Genomic DNA, 24,708 nt, shown 5'->3' with positions numbered 1-24,708 from the left:
TTGTCCTTAAACATTTATTTTATAAATATTCTTTTGTATATATCCGATACTTAATAAAATGTCAAGGCTCTTTGGAATTGAGGAGGTAAAAAGAGCTTTATCACAGAATGATTTCATGCTGGAAAGTTAGAAACAAGAACAAAGGTCCCCAGTAAAGGTCTGGTTAAATAAATTAAGGTACATCTGTATAACAGAATAGCATCCAGCAATGAAGTGCATACACTGACATGAGATGTTCCTTGTATAGTAGATGAAAGAAGTTACAGAACAGTATGATATCTCATTTACATAAGAAATATAAAAATACACTTACATAAGAATATAAAAAGCATTGAGTGAGTACACCAAAAAGTTAACTGTATTGGAATCTGGGTGTTGACTATTAGAATTATATTTAGGTTGTTTTCTCTTGATTTCTTCTCATTTTTTTCTACCAGAAACATATATTACTATTATACCAAAAAAAGTCAGAGAAAGAGTAGCAAAGAATATCTAAGAAACATCAGAAAGAAGAATGTAAATATAAAATATTTGGAAATGACCTTCACAAAATATATTAACATATTATTTGAAGAAAATGGTTACACTTTTATTAGAGTTAAAAATGAGATTTGAAGATAAATGGATTTATCTATCTATCTACCAAGTTTCTGGCTAAAAGGCAATATAATAAAGATTTAACTTCTTTCCCATTTAATTTACAGGATTAAAATAATCCCAAACAAAATCACAATGAAGTTTTTTTGGTTTTTGTTTTTTGTTTTTAAGGGCAAATCATTCATTTATTGTTTAAAGATTGCAAGACAACATCTGAATTTCTGTAGCACAATGTAAATGTTTTACTTTTTTGATAAAGCAGAGTATAATAGAAAAAAACAATTAGTTTCCAGTAATATCTATATCTCTATTCAGAATTAAGTCTTCCACAGACATGTCACCTGGAAACAAAAGCCTGTTACAAAAAGCAAAGCTTCAACAAGAGCGGCTACTTTTCGGGCAGGGAAAGGTTCATCCCTCTAGGGGGATGCTGTGCTATGTAAAATGGCTGCAAGGTCACAGCCTTGAGGGCGCTGGAAGTCTATTCTCCTGTTCCACATGAAGTAGTGTGGTGAACTTCAAACGTCCGTTCATCTGCAACCAAGCTGGCAACCTTTAACTGATTCTTTCAAGCAGGTAAAAAATAAATTAAAAGAAATCCCTACACTGATGTTCCTTGATTTACACTGTTAAATCGTTCATTAACATGTAATTCTGGCTAAGAATTACATTTGAGACTCCTTGTTCAGATTTTGGTTAACAGTACAAATCTTTCCGAAATTCAAGTTCTTATTAATCAATCATTTGTCAGCTAGGATACATTCAGGCATCAGCTGCAACTACAGAATAGATGCACTGCCTCAGCGCTTTGGAAAGACAGAATCTAGAACACTACTAGCAGACAAAATATCTGTTTCTAGACAGCATATGTGCAGTACAGCAAGATAAAAACATATATTCATATGTTGGCTTGTTTAAGCCTCAAGCCCTCAATCCTTTGTTGAAATACAATAATTTCATTCCTATGGGTTTTTTTTTTCATTCCTATGGTTTTTAATACCAAAAACTCAACCTCCAGGAGGGCTAAAGTCTAATTTATACTCCAAACCAAGTAGCAGTGCAGTTCGCTACTACTGAGGCTGAATCCATAAAGACTTCAAGACCACGTCCAGAAGACAAGTTATTATATATAACACCCTAGAAGGTCTGAAACATAATAATCATATACATAGCAGGTCCTCCAGAGCTTTTTACCTATAACATGGTTTTTGATGAAAGTTATTTAATGTACTGGAGATAACTGTGACTTACTGATCAAATATTTGAGTACTTGTACTTACCTGGGATTTCATTTCTGGTGAAAGAAAAAGGAAGAACAGGACTCACTTAAAAAAGAAAACAAACTTTATAAGTGAAAGTAAAAATCTTATCACACACTATCACTTTTGGAAGCAGCATAGAGGGGCAGTCAACGGTAAAACACTGGTGAAGTAGGTCAAAACTCTAGGCCAAAAATCCATTATTATTATCATCAGTGACAGTACCACAACTGTGCCCTTCATAATTAATAATCACTCCTAAGAATCTTCATTTGGCACCAGCTGATGCGTTTAAGAGAAACACTCTGGGAGGCTTTGAATCAGTCTTGGTTTTTTGTTAGCCAAGTTACAGGAAAATGTTTAAAGTGGGGGGAAGGGAAGAAGGAAACGGACCAGAAAAAGAATTTAAGCCAGAAACCAACAAAGCACTGATAGTTCCAAACATGTCAGACACTAAAATGACTGATATAGGCTCAAGTGGTTTATTAAACCTATAAAAAGACTACACCAGCAAAGTCCCCATTTATCTGTAGAGTTCAGAAACTAAAACAAGGAATATTTTAGCTTAAAACCTTATCTCAAGAGAATCATATACACTTCACATGAATAAAAATACCTGAAACCAAAAAAAAAAAAAAAAAAAAAAAACCTGAAACCAAACATTTTTAATTGCTCCAATACCCCAAATATAAAGAAAAACTTAATTCAGAAGACTGGGCAATCTCTATCTCCCCTCCACACTAACCACCCATCCCATGGAAGACCAAGGGAGATCAGACTTTCCAGACTTAGGCAACACCTGGCTGCTGCAAAATTCTATGGAGACTCCTTGTGGAACAGCAGTCTCCCATCTCTTGTGTCTCTCCCTGTCATGATCATGCAGGAAGCAAGTCTGGCTGTGCTATTTGTTATCACTGTCTGTCACCCATCTGCAACATGATATTGCTACAAAGATAAGTACAAAGTAACGTATCTAGTTCCCTTTCCCCCAGAAGGTTGAGGCTCAGGTACAGGGGTAATTCTCCTGTGCACACAGTCATAATTTAGGCCGACTCAGTGACTACAACAGGCTTCATCATGTGATCAGGTTTGTTGCCAGCTGCATAATGCTCCCACATCTGTAGATAGAGCTGCTCTAGTTCCATTGTGTATTGTTTGGTGTTGAACAGAGGGCTAGATATTCTCTGCTTCCAGACTTTGCCACGAATTCTCTTCAGGTATTCTAGATCAGTTCCCAGTTTCACAGCTATGTCTTCATACTCTTGTCTATTTTTAGCAATAAGCTCAAGACAGCCTAAACAAGTGAGCTGGGAAGCTGCAACTCGGGAAGCAAGAGTCTCTCCTGGCATAGTCACCATGGGTGTCCCCGACCAAAGGACATCCATCCCTGTGGTGTGTCCATTACAGAGTGGAGTGTCCAAGCAGACATCAGCCAGCTGGCCTCTCCGAACATGTTCCTCTTTAGGAGCAACTGGTGAAAAAATGATACGGTTCTGGGGAAGGCCCATATTTTGCACGTACTGTTGAATATTAGGTTCTCCTACTGCTGGGAAACGCAACAGCCACAGTACGCTATTGGGAACACGCTTCAGAATATTTGCCCACATCTGCAAAGTAGATGGGTCAATTTTATATAACTGATTAAAGTTACAGTACACAATGGCATCTTCCGGTAACCCGTACTGAGAACGTGTGGTTACAATAATGGTACGGGGAACCTCCTCTCCAGTGGCAGCCTTATTGTTGATCTGGGTAGTTGCCAGTCCATTGCTAATACTGAATCCATTAATTGTTATCTGAATTTGTCCTCTGTTAATCATTTCAATAACTGCTTCTGCAATCGTATTCATAGGAATGACAGGCATATTGAGAGCTATATTACTGCTGTCTGTGTTGTTTCCTCCATCAGGACATTTCATCTTGACAATTTTCACATCTGGTAGACTATCAAGAAATGCTTTGAGGTCGATGCCATTCAGCACAATTCGATTGTCATAAATGTGCCCATTGGACTTAAAATCGATGACTGCTTTTTCCTTCAGGTGAGGGAACATATTAGCATGATCACCAATAAAGAAAGTATGGGGCATATAAGCCAGTTTCTCAGAATACTGCTCAGCAACTTCAGCAGGTGAAGTTTCCTGATCAGTGATGATATAATCCATGAAAAGTGCGCCACTAGTCCCAGGGTACCCCAGCCACATTGCCTGAAGAGGAGCTGGCCTGAGAGCAAAGAGTTCATTTCGAGCACCCCTGGTATAACCATTCATATTTACAAGGATGTGTATACCATCTTGATGGATGCGATCAGCTGCTTTTCCATCGCATGGAATCTGAGAAAGATCAACGAAATGATCGGCTTCTGCCATCACCTTCGCTCGGAAGTTTGTGCCATCATCTGGGCTCAGGGCATAACAGAATACCTCAAATTTATCACGATTGTGCATGCCTGGAATAGACTGCATAAGATGAGAAGTAGGATGGTTCCCAAAGTCAGAACTCACGTATCCTACACGCAGTCGACCATCACTGAGCTTCAAGTCCTTTGGATGTTCATACGGTGGTTTGTGAAGGACACTGATGTTATCCAGGCAGAGGTGCCCATGCCTCTCGGCAATAGCCTTCCTGACGCCGTGAGGAAGAGGATATAACATGCTGTGATGAGGCTGCACGGAAGGCAACCTGTTCTTCTCTAACTGGTCAGCCACAACGCTGACCAGCCTCTTCATGCGCTCATCATAGTCTGTCCAGTCACAGACAGTCTGCAGGCAATGAGCCAGATTACAATACGCGTCAGGAAAATCAGGTTGAAGCTTCAGAGCAGTGCGGTAAGAAGCAATTGCTTCTGGAATATTCCCTGAATCCTGGTGAATGGAAGCCAGATTGCTGTGGGCTTCCGCAAATGCAGGGTCAATCTGAATGGCACGAATATAACACTGCAAGGCTCCCTGAACATCCTGCATCCCCGTTAGAGTGTTTCCCATATTACAGTAGGCCTCAGCAAAGGTAGGACTGATTCGAATAGCCTCCTTATAATGCATCAGAGCTTCCTGCACTTTTCCCTGCTGCTGCAATACACTTGCTAAATTTGAATGGGCAGCAGCAAACTCTGGGAAGACTTCTAATGCTTTACAATACAAGCGAACTGCCTCTTCAATGTTTCCCTGTTCTCGCTTGGTATTGGCTAGGTTATTCAGAGAGTCTGCATGGGTGGGACACAGCCAGAGAGCTGTATTATAACAATCTTCTGCTTCGGCAACACTGCCCTTCTCTTTGAGAGCGTTGGCTAGGTTGCAGTAAGCGTCCGGGAAGTGTGGTTGCAATTCAATAGCTCGCCTGTAGGTGTCTATTGCCAGATCTATCAGGCCTTGCTCATAGTATACACAAGCCAGGCTGCCATGTACCACTGCATGATTTGGACTCAAGCTTAGGGCACGAAGGTAAGCTGCCACAGCTCGTTCAAAAATCCGTGCCTCTTTGAAGACATTTCCTAAATTGATATAAGCATCCAGAAAATTGGGGTCATGGGTGACAGCCTTTTCAAAGTGATGAATTGCAAGCCAAATCTCCCCTTGTGCATTGAAAACACAGCCAAGATTACTCCAAGCTACTGCAAAGTTCGGTTGCGTCTCAATTGCTTTCAAATAACATGCCTTGGCTTCTTCCACGCGACCCAGGGCTTTGAGCAGGTTCCCCAGGTCACTGCAAACACAGTACAGATCAGGATTGTACTGAAGAGCAGAGGCGTAAGCTTGTACTGCCCCTTCCATGTCGCCTGCTGCTACCAAAGCGGCTGCCAGGTTAATATAACCATCGATGAAATCTGGTTTGAGACGCAACGCATGCCGGTAATGCTCGATTGCTTCCTGCAACTGCCCGCTTTCCTTGTACACATTCCCCAAATTCGAATAGGCTTCTGCCAGAAGAGGGTTCTTTTTAATTGCCAGACTACTAAAGTGGGCAGATCCGTCCAGCCTTCGACACCGGAAGTGTATAGATGAAAGTAATAAAAGTACACCAGTATTGTCTGGCTCTTGTCTCCAGAGCTGCATGCAGTGTCTCTCAGCTGCCTCAAAATCTCCCGCCTGATAGGCTCGCTGTGTCAACTCTGCTAACCCTTGGAAGGAAAGCATACATTTCGTTGGGTCTGTGCTGTCGGCCACGTTGCCCACGGAAGACGCCATCTGGAGCTTCTGGAGGGAGTGTGAAAAGAGGGTAATTGAGTCCCGCTGCTGCCACTACTGGCAAGAATGTTTCTAGAGGTAGCAAATACAAGGGCAGCAGCCGTACCACTGCTTTGGCAGGCTTAAGCGGCGGCAACAGTTACATACACTGAACCTTAGGAACTCTGGTTGGCCATCTATGTCTCACGGTCTTGAAAAAATTCACAATGAAGTCTTTTTTAATTGATAAAATGGTTCTAAAGTTTATCTGGAGATGCAAGAGGGAAGAGATGTGGGGACATATGTATATGTATAACTGATTCACTTTGTTATAAAGCAGAAACTAACACACCATAGTAAAGCAATTATACTCCAATAAAGATGTTAAAAAAATATAAAGTTTATCTGGAAGAATAAATGGGGCTATTGATAATAGAATTCTGAAAATTAAAATTAAGAGGTTAGACTTGTTCTAATGGATACATTTTAAAATGAATGCTAAAGAGACAACCGTTGAACCACTATGATACAGTCAAATAGAAAGCTCTTATACATCTAGCAGAAAGTGCTCAAACATCTCTTCATATTTTTGGAAACAGTGAATGTTGGAGGAAATAATGGTAATAGAGAAAGTATAAAATAAATAATGTTGGAATAATGGTTAAGGAAGGGTAGTTAATTTTTTACCTTAAAATACGTTCTAAAACAAATCTGACTGTATTTACCTAAAATCAATTATAGAGAAGTTAATGTAAAAAAATTTAAATCATTATTCAGAGGGAGCACAGAAAATATGTAACAGATTCACGATGGTATAAGTCACTAAATCCAATGACTTTGCAGGACCAACTGATAATCTTGACTACCAACACTCTTTTTCTTCCCTTTGCTTCCTTTGACTTCTATGACACACACTGCCCTGATTTTTCACCTCACTTTGGTTGCTACTTCTCCAATTCCTTTGCAAGATTATCGTCCTTTGAAAGCCATTACATGTTTGAGTTCCTCAGGGCCCATTCCTTCTCTACACTGTCTCCCAAGATATTCACATTTACCCACGGCTCCAATTACCACCTCTACTCAGGTGACTCAAATGTAACTCTCCCCCAGGCATTTCTTACCTATCAGTATAAGTCAGAATCCCTGAAAGAGAAAGGTGGCACACTCAAATGTACCGTAATTAAGGAGACTGTAGTCAAGAGATCATTTGCAAAGGGTTTGGGGAAAACAACAGAGGACAGTAGTCCAGCATCTCAGGGAGCTTTTACTGCCTAGGCTTAAAGGAGGAGGTTAGGGACTTCCCTGGTGGCTCAGTGGTTAAGAATCCACCTGCCAGTGCAGGGGTTCAAGCCCTGGTCCGGAAAGATCCCACATGCCACGGAGCAACTGAGCCTGTGCGCCACAACTACTCAGCCTGCACTCTAGAGCCCGCGAGCCACAACTACTGAGCCCACGTGCCGCAACTACTGAAGCCCGCGTGCCGCAACTTCTGAAGACCGGGCACCTAGAACCCGTGCTCTGCAACAAGAGAAGCCACCGAAATGAGAAGCCCACTCACTGCAACGAAGAGTAGCCCCCACTTACCACGACTAGAGAAAGCCCGGGCGCAGCAAAGATCCAACCCAGCCAAAAATTACTTAATTAATTTTTAAAAAAAGGACGAGGTGGAAATGATTACTGGATTCGAGAGAGAAAAAAAGAGGAAGAGGTGGGAGGAAGAAGAGCAGGAGGAGCAGGAGGCAGAGGAAGAGGGCTTCAAGGAGGCAGGGTGGAAAGAGGAGGAGGTGGGGAAGAGGAAGAGATGATGCAGGATGTATATCGTATCGAGTAAATACTCAGCCTTCACGCTTCTTCCTTCATGTACCTCCTATGGGCTGAACGCAACTAGAAGGCAGAGCACACGGGAGCAGGTGCTGGGGATACATGGAATCTTGACATCCCACACACGTCAATGTCTCCGGGCAGGGATCAGCGTAGAGATGGGTGGAGAGTGGCTCTAGATGGGGAGGCAGAAGATATCTACCTAACAGACACCTCCGGCTTGGCTTCTTCTCTAGGACATCCCAGGGATATTTAAAACTCAGCAGGTCCAAGATTAAACTCATGAACTGCCCACTCCACAACCTCTCAAGAACAAGACTAATGAAAAACAAACTGGTCCTCTTTCAGTGTTTTCTGTGTCATCAAATGGTATCAAGGTCAGGCCTGTCTTCCCATAACTGTGCAGGAATGGATTGGAGTGGGGCAACAGTAGGTGCAAATAGATCATTGAGGACGCTATTCCCCTAGTCCAGACACAAATGATGATAGAATGGGCTGAGGAAGTGTTGGTAATGATGAACAGAAGTGGATGGATTGAAGTGGATAGATTGAAGAGATATTTAGAAAGCAAAGTTGTTAGGACTTGTTATGAGATTGGATGTTTGGAGGTAAAAGTAATGTGGTTGTCAAAGATGACACCTTCAGTGATTTCCCATAGATCTTAGGAAGGAGACACAACTCCTTAACATGGACTTACTGGCCCTGCGTGGTCAGCATCCCCCACTTCCCACCCTTCAATCTTCCGCCTTCACTTACGCCAGGCCCCTCTGAGGATGTGGACCATGTTCTACATTCTTTCAGTCCTTCCTGTTTCCTGTGCTTGCCCCTGAGCAGGACATTTGGACCTGCTCTTTCCACTGCCTGTAATGCTCTTAGCCCACTACCTAAGTCCTCTTTATCATTCTTAGCTCAGTCACCACTTCCCCAGGAAAGCTTCCCCTGACTTCCCTAACTAGACCTAACCCTCCTATGAAAGCGCTCCTAGACTGGGTCCTTCCCTCTGTAGCCTCTATCCTTTAGTAGCTTACACACACTTGTGTGGCTTTTCAGTGAACGTCTAACATATTCTCAATCCCCCACCAGGATATGAACTCCACGAGGGCAGGGGCTGTGTCTTTCTTGTCTCACAATAAATAGTCTTATTGCCTCTCGTAGTACTTGGCACCTTGTAGTACACACACACACACACACACACACACACACACACACACACTCTAATGAATGAATGAATAAAAGTAAAAGCAATGGAATACATCATGCAGAAACACACTGATGGATTTAATAGACTTAAATTATAATCTTCTCTATATTAAACAAGAGTAAGGAGTAAATGATAAGTGATAAACTTAGAGATATATTCATAATATAAAGACAAGAAGACTATATCTCAGTAGAGTTCTTGCCACATCAACAATACAAATAATACCCAACAGGAATTGACAAAAAGAAAACAAACAAAAAAAACCCCCTAGAACAGAAAGAGTTATGACAACTTTTCACTGTAAAAATTGAAACTCCAAATAAAACTGGCCTAAACAATAAGGAAACCCACTGTATCACGTAACCAGAAGGATAGGATGGCTTCCCTCAGGATCATGAGACGGTACCCAACGATCACTGGGGGCAGCATGCTTTCTTGTGCACATTCATCAGAGGAGAAATGCAGTCTCTTTGTTAGCAATACAGTACAAATCCTGGGCTTCCCTAGTGGCACAGTGGTTGAGAATCTGCCCGCCATTGCAGGGGACACGGGTTCAAGCCCTGGTCTGGGAAGATCCCACATGCCGCGGAGCAACTAGGCCCGTGAGCCACAACTACTGAGCCTGCACGTCTGGAGCTTGTGCTCCGCAACAAGAGAGGCCGCGATAGTGAGAGGCCCGTGCACCACCATGAAGAGTGGCCCCCGCTTGCCGCAACTAGAGAAAGCCCTTGCACAGAAACGAAGACCCAACACAGCCAAAAATAAATAAATAAATAATTAAAAAATAAAAGGAATTCCTTTAAAAAAAATATTTAAAACGTGAAATTTTGATGACGTTTTAAAAAAAAAAGCATATTCAAGGAAATATAGAAACCTGTGATCTTTGGTGGAATTAGTTTACCTAGCTGTGTACTGAAAGGTAATGGTCTTTTGAGCCCCCTCTCTCACACTATCCTGCCCCCTGGGGCCACAGATAAACCTGTTAGCTAGAAAGCAAGCTGGTTGAGGCTGGGCAAAGATTTATGTATATCACCCAGGGCAAACTTTTTTCTGAAAAGGTGGGAAAAGCCTCAATAGCTATGAGGAAGGTGGATTCCAGAAGGCATGAATTAGCAATGGTCCTGAAGGGAATCCTGCAAGGGAATTCGGAGAAGATGGTCAGAGAATGAGGGCCGAGCTAGGAAGGGGCAGGATTGATATATGAGCCATAGTCCTTCATTGCGTTTGGAAATGGCTGCATTTGGCAGAAGACATCCTTATTCTTCAACGAACAGAAACATTTGCTTCCAAGTCATCTGGATTTTTTGCTCCCCTAAATAAATACTTCTGGATTCAATCAGAGTGGGAGACAAACAAGTTTAGTTGTTTAAAATCCCACTCATATTTCTGAGCCGTTTTCTTATCAATTATCATTGGAGTATCTTTCACTTAGTAAGTAACTGAGGTGCTAATTCTTGGTCTTGAAATGTGATACCAGACCCAAGCCATATTCTTTGAAATCATTGGGTTAATGTGTCTTCATCTAGAAATGTGACTCCTCCTAAAACGATTTCCCTTAAAAACTGCGGGACATTGAACCATTCCAATTACCATTGGGCTCGCCAGTGATACAGATGGTGGGAAATTCCACCATACTTTATATATTATCTCATTGCCACTATAGCAAGAACTTGCTGAATTCTTTAGAGATTATGATGTTATTAACTCAGGTTCCATTTATAGGCCAGCATGACAAGGACAACTGCTTTCCTGTGTTGCATTTATTTCTTTTTTTTTTTTTTTTTTTTTTAAATTTATTTATTATTATTTATTAAGTAGGCTCTTATTTATTTTTGGCTATGTTGGGTCTTCGTTTCTGTGTGAGGGCTTTCTCTAGTTGTGGCGAGCGGGGGCCACTCTTCATCGCGGTGCGCGGGCCTCTCACTATCGCGGCCTCTCTTGTTGTGGAGCACAGGCTCCAGACGCGCAGGCTCAGTAGTTGTGGCTCACGGGCCTAGTTGCTCCGCGGCATGTGGGATCTTCCCAGACCAGGGCTCGAACCCGTGTCCCCTGCATTAGCAGGCAGACCCTCAACCACTGCGCCACCAGGGAAGCCCTGCATTTATTTCTTGATACTGATTCTTCCTCTTGCTTAGAAGCAGTTCCTTCATTGTTTCAAGTTAGTTACATTAATTTGGATCCGTTTTCCAATGTCAGACTATTTGCTTTTAATCATATGGTCTTGTCATCTGCATGTGTACTTTATTCTTAAGTTACTGATTACATTTAGAGGTAAATGAGTTAATATGCACCCTCACAGATCAACAAGAAACCATTACACATCTAGGCAGTAGTGACATAGAAATAAAGGCTACCTCTTTTGTAAGCAGTTTTTTTTTTTTTTTAGTTTTTTTTTTTTTTAATGTGAGTCCAGTAGCACTGAAACTTTCTTCAGCCTTACATATTTGAGTAGATTTTAGTATGTCATCTGTGTGGATTATGAGTTTGTAGGCTTTGGCTCTGAAAGCTGTAATTACCAATGTTTGAAAGACATCTGTGAGGGTGAGGATATGGAGAAGATAAGCCAAAAGCAAGATATATAATTACCACACCCTGTCTTCCTATTGGGAACTCTGGATGTTTTAAGCAATTAGGACGTTTTAGACAGGTCCTTCTCCTATCAGAGTGCAACATCAGGTTGCTCTGAATGTAAGTCATCAATCTTTCAGGCAGGAAGTGTCCTCTCTCACATACACTATCAGCTCATAGGTCCTTCAATGACTAGGGGTGGAAAAGATCCATACTTCTCTATTACTGAGTGAACATATCCCTGACTGTCCTGCTATAAAGGCAATTTTTATAGAGGGAAAAACACTGGTCCTGGAGTCAGGAGAGCTGATTCCCAGCTCTGAATCTCTCATGTGCTGTGACCCTGGCCAAGGCTTCAAGCCTCAATTTTCCCATCTGAAAAATGGAAATAGTATAACTACCTCACAAAATGATCACAAGCAAAAAGGTCATATTTATGAAAGTGCTTTAAAAATACTATGAAATTTCTATACAGTTCAGGATATAGAAAATAAAAAATCATGTAGAGTTGCACCATTTCTTTGGAATGTTAAATATTTGTTTCTGTTTTCATCTCTGGTTAAATACTGAACATATATGCTTTCAATATTTAGGAATGCATTGAATGCATAGCTCCGCTATGAGTAGCTATGACTTGGAAATATTGGGAGAAATGACAAGATTCCTTGTTATTGATAATTAACAAAGGAACCCTTTCTTTCAAAGGTAAGGGTAGCTTAAACCTGACTCACAGTACTTTGCTCTGCCTGATTTTCTTTAAGGAAAACTGCTGAAAAGTTTTCTAAGAATAAGTGAGGTGAGATTGGCCCTTGAGTAAGGAGAGTGGGCAGCTAAAGCCTAAAGCTTCTTTTTCAATAACAAGTTTAAGTGCCTTGTTTATTTTCATGGGATTAAGTGACACTTGTATAAATACCTTACTGAGTAATGGTGCTGTGGCAAAAGTGAAGTTTATTTAAGACACTGCTCCACCCAAGGTGAGCAATTAAAGCAGGTATGTAAACTAAGTCACCTTTGGCTTCTCTACTCAACCCGATGAGTAAGTAGTACTAGAAAGGAAAAATGGTGTGGGGTATATGGCATGGCTGGAGGTGGGAAGAAATAGGAAGGCAGAAGAAGCCTCCCTGAAAGAATGAAGGAAGTGTGAACGGTGGTAGGGAAACTATAACAATTGAAAATTGATTCCGACTATTGATATCAGTCTATCAAGTTAATGCAAATTAAGGTGGCATGAGATTTCTTTAAAAAAAAAAAAAAGCCTTTTCCCCATACAGTGTAATAATAACCACCTTATTTTAAATGTAGCCAAGAAGGGCTGTGTTTGCTCATGTGATAGGGTTTCCATACTTCCCACAGCTGGGGAAGTATCAGCTAATATTGATTTAGCACTCATTTATACCTGATGGTCAGGACCAACTAGAATAGAGGAAAACTGGTACAAATTAGTGAGGCCCTGTGGTCCCAGTAAGTGGTCTGGGGCCCAACTGTTGTATATCAATACAAATAACTCTTCCTGGGAAGGAATGGAAAAAATATTTTAAATGGATCTGAATCTGCTCTCAGAAGTTCTAGTGCTATCGGGCTAAAGACCTCCTTTAAGAATGTTAGGAATGGGTAAGATCAAGTTACATTCTTAGAGTTTTATTATGTTTAGCTTATTAATTTGGGAGGTAAGCAAACTAGAAGCAGAACAGGCTTTAAAACATCTGAGTTTGTTATTATATTATGAATAATAACTGTTAGCTGGTCCATTCCATTTACCTTTTCCTCAATGAAATTCTCTATAAAGAAATATCCGTAAACTAGTCTTACATTTTAAATATCGCTGCAGATTATTTGGAACCATAGAATTAGATACCAATCCACTGAAAACTGTTTTCTTTGGGTAATTTCCACGAATTGACATCAGTTATCCACAAATCTTTGTATTTGGCTAAACACTGAGAAAATATGTGGGGCCTGCAATTAAACTTAGTGAACTTTTAATCATTTCTAATCCACTGTCTCCCAAATTGGCCAAATCATAAACATCACCTGGGGAACTTGTTAAAAATTGTACAATCCTGCCCCTCCTGCTCCCAGACCTGCTGAATTAGACTCTCTAGGGAATGAGGCTGAACTCTGTATTTTTAGAAGGGCCCCAAGAATGCCTGATGAGATATATGTTTGGAAAACAATTCTATGTCCTTGTCGTATTCCTCATGATGTCAGAGCCCTTCAAACCCCAATATTCCCTTCTGACTACCCCTCTCCTCAGTGATCGCAGGCTTTTTTTCTGTTCCACCCCACCTAAGAAAGGCACATTCCCACCAACCACTGTGGCCCTCAGCAGCAGTGAGTCTCTGCGGCAGGTGCAGTGGAGAGCGTCTACCATCTTGGGTGGGGAGGTCATGGAGTAAAGGGATGGAGGTGTGGTCTGGAAAAGTCTTTCCAGAGATTCCCCTTGACAACCAGTTGTAGATGACATTGCTACCTCCTCAAATGGCCACGCTCAACTTCCTTTGCTCTACATAAATTTTTTCTTTACCTTCACTCTCTTAACGGCCCTTCTTCCTGTAAATGGAGGGGGAAACATTGTCCCGTTTAGTCAAACTTGTGCTCTTGATCAAATCCTCTACTGCCTCATGGAAACTAAATCTATTAGTCCTCCTCATTCCAACTTCATTTTTTTCTCTTTTGGCTTCTATTGGCATATCAGTAGATGTTTCTTCCCTATTCTTTTTAAACTAAAGCAACATATACTTTCTTGGACTCTGATGAACCCCAAGATCCCATTTGACTTCATGCCTTCTGTTTACTGTCAAATTTCTCAAAAAGAGAATTCTACATTACTTGCATTCATCTTCTCACCCTTCTCATCAACCCAACTGTACCCTGGCTTCCACAGAGCCACATTTTATGGACACTATTGGTGTGAAGATTTCCAGTGATGAGATCCAATGACTTTGCTTAGCCCTTAACCTTCTTCCCCATCTAACAGCTTTTGACATTGCTGATCACCACATCCTTTTAAAGACTTTATCAACTAGTGATCATTTAACTATAAGAACAAACACCTATTCAAATGATTGAAACAGCAAGGGGGAGGGTAATATAAGACCAAAGAAACTCTCTCACAGAAAGTATAATAGGGCTGCACAGGGATTAGCATCAGGAACTAGGAAGCTATCAGTAACCAATAAAGTTTTAACAAATAATTCTCGGGCACCTGCTATATTCCAGGCACTCCTAGGTGTTCAGTGACCAAGTAGTCAACAGAAGAGACAAGGTCCCTGCCTTGAGAGACTTTATAATCTAGTGGGGAAGGCTTACATAAACAGGTAAACAATTGTGTATTTACACCATATAATGAGCACTACAGATGAAACAAACTGACCTAATGATACATTATTATAGGTTATTAGTGATAGGCAAGGACTCAGAAAGGATACTCTGAAGACAAGGCATTTAAACTCAGATCTGAAGAATGGGAGGGAGCCACTCAGGGCAACTGAGGATTGGGGCTGTGGAAGGAGTGTTTTAGGCTGAGGATACACCTGTGTGCAGACCCTGCAGTGCTGTTTCGGGGGAAGTGAAAGGAGGCCACTGTGGCTGGAACTTAAAGGGTGAGGGGGAGAATCGAGGGAGGTAAGGTTGGAGAAGGAGGCAGAAGCCAGAGCAGGCCAGGCCTTTTAAGTATTTAAAGGAATTTGGATCTCATGGCAAACTAATTGGAAAACATTGAACTGATTTAAGCAGGAAACAACAGGGTCCGATGTATTTCCAGGTTTACCCTGACTGATGAGCAGAAAATAGATGAAAGGAGGCAAGAGTAGAAGGTAGAAGACCAGTTGGCAGCTACAGCAATAGCTCAGGTAAGAGATGATGGCAGTTTGGTTTAATGTAGTAGCAGAGGAGATGGAGAGAAGTGGATGGACTACACATCTATTCATGAGGAGCAAATAAGAGGACCAGCTGATAGGTTAGAGTTGGGGAGGGAAGGAGAGGGAAAAATCAAGAATATTGCCTGGGTTGTCCTGTTTACAATAACTGGGTGAATGGTGATAACATTTACTGAAGTGGGAAAAAGTAAAGATAGAATTTCTTTTTAATAGTGAGGGGAGGAAAGCAGGTTGATAGAAATTGAGAGTTTAGTTCTATTTCAGATACATTAATTTCAGATATTCACGGAGACTTGACATGTCATACAGACAAATGAATATCTGAATACAGATTTTGGAGGAAATGTCTAGGCTAAAGAGATTAATTTGCGAATTAGTTACCATTTTTAGTATTTAAAGCTATGGGAATGACTGAGATTACCAAGAAGGTGAGTTCACAGACAAGAAAGCAGAGAATAGAGCCCAGTTTTTAGAGGGCAGTAGAGGAGGAAAAACCCCTGAAGGTCACTGAGCAGCAGTGGTTAGAGATTTAGGAGACAGACCAGCCAATAGAAGAGATTCGGTTTTCAAGAAGTTGAGCCTGACCAACTGTGTTGAAAACTGCTAAAAGTTGGAGTAGGATGAGGTTCAAGGAACATCCACTGGGTCCAGCAATATGTAGGCTGTTGACAACATGGATTAGCAGTTTTCATTGGCGTGGTGGGGGTGGAAGTCAGATTCGAGTAGATTGAATAGGAAATCAGAGTTAACCTGTAGACATCTCTCTCAAGAAGGTTTGCTGTGAAGGGATCAGAGAATTAGTATTACAGATGGAAAGGGATAGCATAAGAATCTTTGTTTTTTTCTAAATGTTAGGATGGAGGATGTTTGTACATATTGGGGATAATCAAGAATTTGATGATGAACAAGAGGAAGGGAATAACTGAAGAAATGAAACCCCTAAGAAGAGGGGAAGGAATTTAAATCATAAGTAGAGGAATGGCTTTTGACAGGAGAGGAAGAAAGAAAGGAGAGATGGGTCCAAATGCCAAAAGATTTGTAGATTTGATGGTAGGAATATACTGGAGTCGCATCAGGGTAGGCAGGTGTGGGGATGGTTTTAGAAGATTGAAGAAAAGGGATAAGACAGAAAATAGTCGTCATGGGAAAATAAGCATACTCTCAGTTTCTCTCTCTCTCGCTCTCAGGTCATCTGTTCTCATTTTGATTTTCTGCAAGTCACTTCATTCGTTTCTTTCAGAAGGCAGGTTTCCTCCACTTTTCTGTTTCTGTGACAGAAGATGGCCACCCCATACACAGGTTTCTGTGATCACCCAGTTCATGCCCTTAATAGAATAACATTGTATTTCTTAATTCCAAATTCCCAGGGGAGAAAACCTGATTGGTGCAGCTTTGGTCAGTTATCGAACTCAGGTCAAACCAACCATGGTCAGAAGAACAAGGTCAAATTGTACAAACATAGCTGTCAGGCCCAAACCCTCTGTGTGTTGGCGGAGGATTAGATCTTAGAGAAGGGGACGTGAGCTCCCAGATATCCCACAGACATCTACCAAACATCCTCTGAGACACCAAATTCTTTAATTAAGAAGTTCTTCCCTTCTGCCTTCTTTCCTAGTTTTGTTTTCTTTGGATTGTTTATGTGCTTACTTTTCCTCCTCCACTAATGTATAATTTCTCAAAATTTTCGCCTTGATCCTCTTTTTCTTTATTTCTATATTTTTCTCCCTCGCCAACTTCATTTGTGCCCATGGCTTCAACTATCATATGTACATGGATAACCCCCCAAGCCATACCTATGCTCTTCTCAACTATCATTTAAAAACTGCTCTTAAAAACTCCAAACGAGTTTTTTTCTCTTTTTTCCCCTTGTATCAAAATCAGATGATGAATGTTAACTCAACTAGTTACGGTAAACATTTCATAATATAGGTAAGTCAAGTCTTTACGCTGTACACCTTCAACTTATACAGTGCTATATGTCAATTATATCTCAATAAAACAAAGGAAAAAACTGTCTCCACTTGAATATCCTCTGGTTCTCTTATTTATAGATGAGCTCATTATCTTCTCCCAAACCTGCTCCTTCTCTTGGCTCCCTATTCCTGTTAAAGCCACCACTATCCTCTTAGGCATCCAAGCCTGAAGCTTCAGAGTTGTCTGACGTCCTACTTTCAAGGTCCATCAGCTAAGAAGGAGTATCACCTGCATCTTTTCCTCCCCTCCATGTCCCCTATCATTCTCCTAACTCTCATTACCTAAACTCCATGGACTATTCTCAAAGTCTACTAAATCATCTTCCAGTTTACAGTCTCCATCCAGGTTGTAAACTATTCTTGCATGAATATTCAAAAAGCCCAGCTCCATTCATATTCTCCCCACCCGCTCAAGAATCTTCAACAGCTCCTCCCTGCATACTCGATAAAGGGCAAGCCTTGCCTGGCAACCTCCATGACATGTCATCAACAGACCAAGACTTATCTTCCATTTACCATCAGTCGAGGCACACTGCTCGATCATCTCCTAACACAGCCTGTGTATCCCTAGTGACAAGATTTCCTCATACTCTTCTTCCCTGAAGCCTTTCCTCAAAAGTGATCTTTCCCTCCCATTGCTTCCATTGGCTTTATTTGCATCTCTCTTATGGAAGACCTGTGTTTAGACATGGTTTCTACCTTTATCTGTAGAAATTACCTTTTTACCTCTGAGAGACTACAATTTACCAAAGTATGAAAACAAGGATCTCTTACAGAGTATACAAGAGCGTCGCACTTTGAAGGCATTTAATAAGTGACTTGATGAGGAGTTACTAAGGCTTGATGCTAGTATTATTGCTATTAAATGCTCATGTAGGCCTATTAAATATATTAATATGAACCTTTTCAATAGGATGCTTGGTAGGACACTGTGCTATAAAAAGTTTAAAATAATTTTAATAACTTCTCTAGTCAAGCGCTGCTGATGAGTTGATTGCACCTTAACAGCAGTCACTCAACACACTTATATGGTAAAAAGTAAAATTCAGTCACAGAGGAGCAAATTAATCGACACATTTTAATCACTCCAAACTCTCACTTAAAAAAAAAATAGTATTATGATAATCAAGCACAGTCTCTTCATAGGACCACTACTGCTCTCATGTACTGTTGACACCATGTTTGGAACTAAAACAAATGAAATGTCACAGCATAGAGAGAATATTTGCAGGTTTCTGGCCCCCAAATCTTGATTTAGCCTCGGAATGTGTTGGCTTTGTTCAATACAGTCTTTTAGTTAAATGATAAAACTCTACTTATGCATCAGCCTAGGGGATGTGCCCCTGGCATCATAGTTGGCGATAGGAACTGCTGTGGAGATGAAAGCTGAACAATTGGTGGTCCTCATCACTATTTTCTATCCAGGCAGGAATAATTGCATGCATACTCTTTTGATATTTATCACTTAAAAAACAAGATACCCCCTCTTTCTCTTGCCTCTTCTGAACTTCTTTTAAAAACAAAGCATAGGGACTTCCCTGGCGGCGCAGTGGATAAGAATCTGCCTGTCCATGCAGGGGACACGGGTTCAATTCCTGGTCCGGGAAGATCCCACGTGCCGCGGAGCAACTAAGCCCGTGCAACACAACTACTGAGCCTGCGCTCTAGAGCCTGTGTGCCACAACTACTGAGCCCATGCGCCGCAACTACTGAAGCCCACACGCCTAGAGCCTGTGCTCCTCAACAAGAGGAGCCACCACAAGGAGGAGCCCGTGCACCACAATGAGGAATAGCCCCTGCTCGCCACAGCTAGAGAAAGCCCGTGCACAGCAACGAAGACCCAGCGTAGCCAAAAATAAATAAAGTTAAATCTTTAAAAAAAAAAAAAAAAAAAGCATAAGGAAAAGCTCCTTGACATTAGTCTTATCAAGGATTTTATGGTTATGACACCCAAAGCATCACAACAAAAGCAAAAATCAACAAGTGAAACTACATCAAACTAAAAAGCCTTCTGCACAGCAAAAGAAACAATCAACAAAAACGAAAAGACCACCCACAGAATGGGAGAAATATTTGCAAACAACATATTTGATAAGGGGTTCATATCCAAAATATATAAGCAACTCATGCAATAGCAAAAAACCAAAACAATCCCATTAAAAATGGGCAAAGGATCTGAGTAGACATTTTTTCCAAAGAAGATGTTCAAACGGTCAACAGGTATATGAAAAGGTGCTCAACATCACTAATCATCAGAGAAATACAAATTAAAACCGAAATGAGATACCACCTCACACTTGTTAGAATGGCTATTATCAACAAGTTAAGCAATAATAAGTACTGGTGAGGATATAGAGACATGGGAACCCTTGTGCACTGTTGACGGGATTGTAAACTCGTGCAGCCACTATGTAGAACATTATGGAGGTTCCTCAAAAACTTAAAAATAGAACTACCATATGATCCAGCAATCCCACTTCTGGGTATAAATCTGAAGGAAACGAAATCAATATCTCAAAGAGATATGTGCATTCCCATGTTCATTGCAGCACTATTTACAACAGCCAAGATATGAAAATAACCCAAGTGTCCACTGATGGATGAATGGAAAAAAATTGTGGTATATATACACAATGGAATATTATTCAGCCATAAAAAGAAGGAAATCCTGCCATTTGTGATGACATGGATGAACCTTGAGGGCATTATGATACGTGAAGTAAGTCAGATGGAGAAAGACAAATACTATATGATCTCACTTACATGTGGAATCGAAAAAAATCCAAACTCATATGAACAGAGAATAGGAGCAGGGGCTGGGGAGTTGGAGAAATGGGTGAGGGTGGTCAATGGTACAAACTTCAAGTTATAAGATGAATAAGTTCAGGGACGTAATGTACAGCATGGTGACTATAGTTAACGACAGTATATTGTATATTTAAAAGCTACTAAGAGAATAGAATTTAAAAGTTCTCATCATAAAAAAGGTTTATAACTATGTGAGGTGATGGATGTGTTAAGTAACCTTATCGTGTTAATCATTTTGCACTAAATACCCATATCAAATCATTACATTACACGCCTTCAACTTACACAATCTTTTATGTCGATTACATCTCAATAAAGCTGGGGGGGAAAGAAACAAAGTAAAATATTTATTATTTACATGAAATGTTCCTTTCTACTTAATTAAATATATATATTTTTCAGTTTCCTTACACAGGCCTCTTGAGAATTGCTCCTAACAGAGAGAGAGAACTAACTACATACCAGCAGATGTCACTCTGTAAGGGATCCTCCTCAACTGTCCTTCTCTGTCAGTTTCAGTTGGTTATTTTTTTTTTCCTGCAAATTTCAACTGCCTTTTCTCCATTACCAATTTCAGTTTCCATTTTCAACATCTGATGAGCCTCCAAGAGCCACTAGGACTAGTATTTTTTTTTAAACATCTTTATTGGAGTCTAATTGCTTTACAATGGTGTCAGTTTCTGCTTTATAACAAAGTGAATCAGTTATACAGATACATATGTTCCCATATCTCCTCCCTCTCGCGTCACCCTCCCTCCCGCCCTCCTTATCCCACCCCTCTTAGGACTAGTATTTTTCACTTTGCCTGTATAAGGATCATAATACAAGATATGCTTCCCTTTTGAATGCTGGCCCCAGTGCGAATATCTGTTTAGTTTAAAAAGCCACATGGAACATTTTTCTACTCTGTGGCTATGTCTTTGCAACAGCGATATACTTCTTATTATCCTTTTTTTTTTTTTTTTTTTCTGATGAAAGGCACAGTTTAGTTCATGGGACAAGCACTGGTTAAAATTTGCTACTCTTTTCAACAACATTGAGCAAATATTGTCTACCAGGTACCAAGCACTATTGTGGAGAGTCAGCAGTAATAAAACAGATAAAAAGTCTTGCCTTCATGGCTCTTACATTCTACACGGACAGAACAAAAAATAATTAAAATATACAATAGGTGGGTGGTGATGTGTGCTCTGGGGGGGAAAAAAGGAAGAGAGTAGGGAACATCTAGGGGGTGCTTGCAATTTTAAAAAAGAGTTTTCAGAAAAGCTTTCATTGTGAAGGTGATGACATCTGAGTGAAGACCTGGAGGAAATGAGGGAGCAAGCCATGTGGGTAACTGGGGTAGGAACTGCTCAGGCAGAGGAAACACCTAGTGCAAAGGTGCACGTAGCCTGTCACAAGCAGTAAGGAGTTTTACTGTAAGCATCTGCCAGGGACAAAAATTCAGGCAAGGCTCTTTTTGTTGCTGCTCTAAAGAATCCACCTACAAGAGAGTTTAATGAGCTGAAGATGAACATCAGTGCAGATCTGTTTAGTGTTCTCTCTCAGCCGTGACCTCATTTCTGATACTGACAGCCTGGACTGCCTCTTAGATTTGGTTGGGGCTTGGATGCATCCCCTGGCAAACCTGGATGAAACTAGAAGAGGCAGGTTTTGGTAGCTCTGTAGGCCCGTTAGTTATCTCATTCTCTCTTCACATGGGGCTACATATTAATCAGAGGTAGCCAATGATTCCAAGTTTTAATGCAACCTAAAGTATAGTCCATTACCATACATGAACCAAGAAGTAAGTGTAATCGTTCTACTTCAGATTAGCTAACGGTGGAATCTTGTTCCACAAACAGCCAAGACACGGGTTACTGAGAACAAAGGTATTTCCCATGCCACCAAATTGCGCTTTCAGTGTTGTCTTCTTCTAGGTAGGTCAACATAGTAAAGAGGTCATTACCAACATTAACATATATAGAATTTCCAGGGATTATGTTACACTTATATTCAACAAATAGAGATAATCTGCACGGGACCTAGCCATCCCATAGCTAGCACAGTCGGGTATGCTCTTCTCGCCCAGCAATCCACACTTCCTTCTAAGGGGGGTCCCAATTTACTGAGGGGTATGTTTTCCTAAAGCTTCTTTTCATACCCTTGGAGCCCACTCCCAAACTCACTAAGAATAAAATACTGTTAAGAACTCAACAAATGGACATTGGAAAGCCGATACTTGGTTTAGTTGATTTTAGCCCACCTTTGATTTGTTTGGAGACTGAATTCCTTACACATAAAGATCAGTATTTATTTCATGAGAACAAAGGTTTAAGAGGCAACCAAGATATATTTAGTAAAGAGAAGGTGATTGAACCTCCAAATAGGTCATGGTGACTTATGAGCAACTGAAAATAGTATTTTAAGATCATACTAGTTCTCTGTGTGCGTCATTTAGATTTGTTTTGGTTGTCTGATTTAAGTTGGCGTTGGCAGTTTTGAACAAACACAGAAAGACTTTAACACATGGCTAGGTAGGTTGTTTTAGATCCAAATCAGGTATTGATCATTAGGACTGTGGCTTGGTATAAATTTAGAATTACTGTAATCTAAAGTGTTGGGGTCGTTACATACTTTTATTTAGGAGTGGCCAGAGATAACATTTCTATTATGAAACCATGCTCTAATCAAATCGACAACTTGGCAATTTACCAGCATTTTTAAACACTTCACATATTTTAATCCATCAATTTTTGTTCTTGATATTCTGAAAAACTCATCAGAAAGAAGCCATTTATCATTCTTTTTCCCCATGAAGGAAGGCAATTTCCTAATGAATGAGGAAATCTTTCATTTCAGATGGAAAAAATAACACAATAGGTCAATTATACTAAATTTAAAAGAGTAAACTTTTTACTGCATTTATATTTAATATATGTTATTCTGGAAAGCAAATACATGTGAACACAATGGGGATAATAGTAGTATCGTACCTTGTGGATTATAGGAGGATTGAAGGAATTAACACATAAAACATTCTTACAACAGTGGCTGACACATGAAATGCTCAGTAAATGTTAGCTGTTATTCTACTATGTGATAAAGTGAGGAACTGTCACTAGTATTCATGGGTGCAATTCTTGCATTTTACAGAAAAAGTGGTTTCATCCACTTTTTACAGAACCTAGTATGCTTTCTGTTCTGAGGGCACAATGAAGCTGAGAGGGATGGCTCCTCTAAGTGAAACTGACCCCTGCATTTAGTGCCTGAAACCAGAGGAAGCTTGTCAGTGTGGGCAGACACCAAGAGTAGACCAATCTGATCTCCCACTTCTTTTTTCTCTCATGGAAACAAATGGAGGGTATCTGATGTGGACCCTTCAATCAATTGTTCCTGCTTAATGTTTCAAACCTTGGTTTACTGTGGGGTAAACTTCGGTTCCTGACAGTCATCCAAAATCTTAGTTTCTCTTCAGTTCCACTGCAGAATAAAAACTAAATTTACCCCAGTGGATTGTTACATCAAGTCTGGTATTATTTCTCCCAAGAGGCCATCTGCTTCTGGGAAAAGACAACAGGGCGTGCCCTCCATTACACCTCCATTTAACTGACGGTGCAATGATGGACAAGTCCTTGTTGACCCCTGCAATTCAGAGTTATTGTCTTGGAACAGAAGATTTGATGATCTCTTTTCACTCCATAGGATAACTGTAAAAGTATCCACCCAGTGTTCAATCCAACCCCCAGACATTGCTTCTGATGGCCTTACATTCTTTTAATTAGTCTACTCAACACAGAAACTCAGATTCCTAAAATTAGTGGGGAAGGGATGGATTCTTCTCAAACATCCCACCACCAGAACAGGTGTACTTGCAAAGTCAAGTTTGCCTGACGTATCCTCTGTCTCAAGTGGTACAAACGGCCCTGGAGGGTGGAGCCCTCACAGCCTGCTTCCCTGGGCGTGCGCGTCTGTGGGTGTCGGGGTACGCGCAGGACACACACGGACCCACTGTCCCAGGGCAGCCCAATCACGGTCCCCCTCTCACCTCAAAGCCTGTCAACTCTCACGCCCCTCCTTGAACGCACAGCCCCTTTCTCCGCCTTCGCTCCTTCGTATCCCGCCTCCAAAGTAGGACGCCCACTTTCGTTGGCAGATGCTCCTCTCACTCCTACCCGGAAACCAATCACTCGCGTTCTGGTGGAGAGTGACGGAGACAATGGGAATTCTCGTTGCGTCATCTGCCCGCCCCGAGCGCCGGGAGGCGGTGCAGGGGGCGGGGTACGGGTTGCGGGGTTAGGTGCCTTATGGAGTGAGGAGCGGGCAGAGGAGGCGGTGGCTCGGCTCCGCGTTCAGCCAGGCACCTCGAGGCCCTTTCCCCCTACCAGGTCCCCAGAAGCAGGGATCCCGGCCCTCCCTGCAGCTGCCGGGCTCTCCTGCGCGTGCAGCCCCGCGAGTCTG

General features: G+C 41.2%; 1 protein-coding gene across 1 annotated transcript; it reads right to left on the bottom strand.

The window, feature by feature from the left end:
* Positions 1–2,619: 2,619 nt before the first annotated feature.
* On the bottom strand, positions 2,620–24,356 carry LOC130706816 (UDP-N-acetylglucosamine--peptide N-acetylglucosaminyltransferase 110 kDa subunit-like). The gene is made up of 2 exons (XM_057539436.1): positions 24,296–24,356; positions 2,620–6,049 (listed from the first exon to the last, which is right to left on the bottom strand). The coding sequence occupies exon 2, from the start codon at positions 6,038–6,040 to the stop codon at positions 2,900–2,902; it is 3,141 nt and encodes a 1,046-aa protein (XP_057395419.1). The 5' UTR covers positions 6,041–6,049; positions 24,296–24,356; the 3' UTR covers positions 2,620–2,899.
* Between the last annotated feature and the right edge of the window lie 352 nt (positions 24,357–24,708).

This window comes from Balaenoptera acutorostrata, unplaced genomic scaffold (genome assembly GCF_949987535.1).
Source record: "Balaenoptera acutorostrata unplaced genomic scaffold, mBalAcu1.1 scaffold_789, whole genome shotgun sequence".
In the NCBI taxonomy this organism is placed as follows: Eukaryota; Metazoa; Chordata; class Mammalia; order Artiodactyla; family Balaenopteridae; genus Balaenoptera; species Balaenoptera acutorostrata.
The sequence above is the reverse complement of the archived record's forward strand: the minus strand, read 5'-3'. Positions and strand labels throughout refer to the sequence as shown.

What these genes read in the sequence shown, in the direction of transcription:
- LOC130706816 (XM_057539436.1), bottom strand. Translation starts at nt 6,040, where the DNA reads ATGGCGTCTTCCGTGGGCAACGTGGCCGACAGCACAGACCCAACGAAA.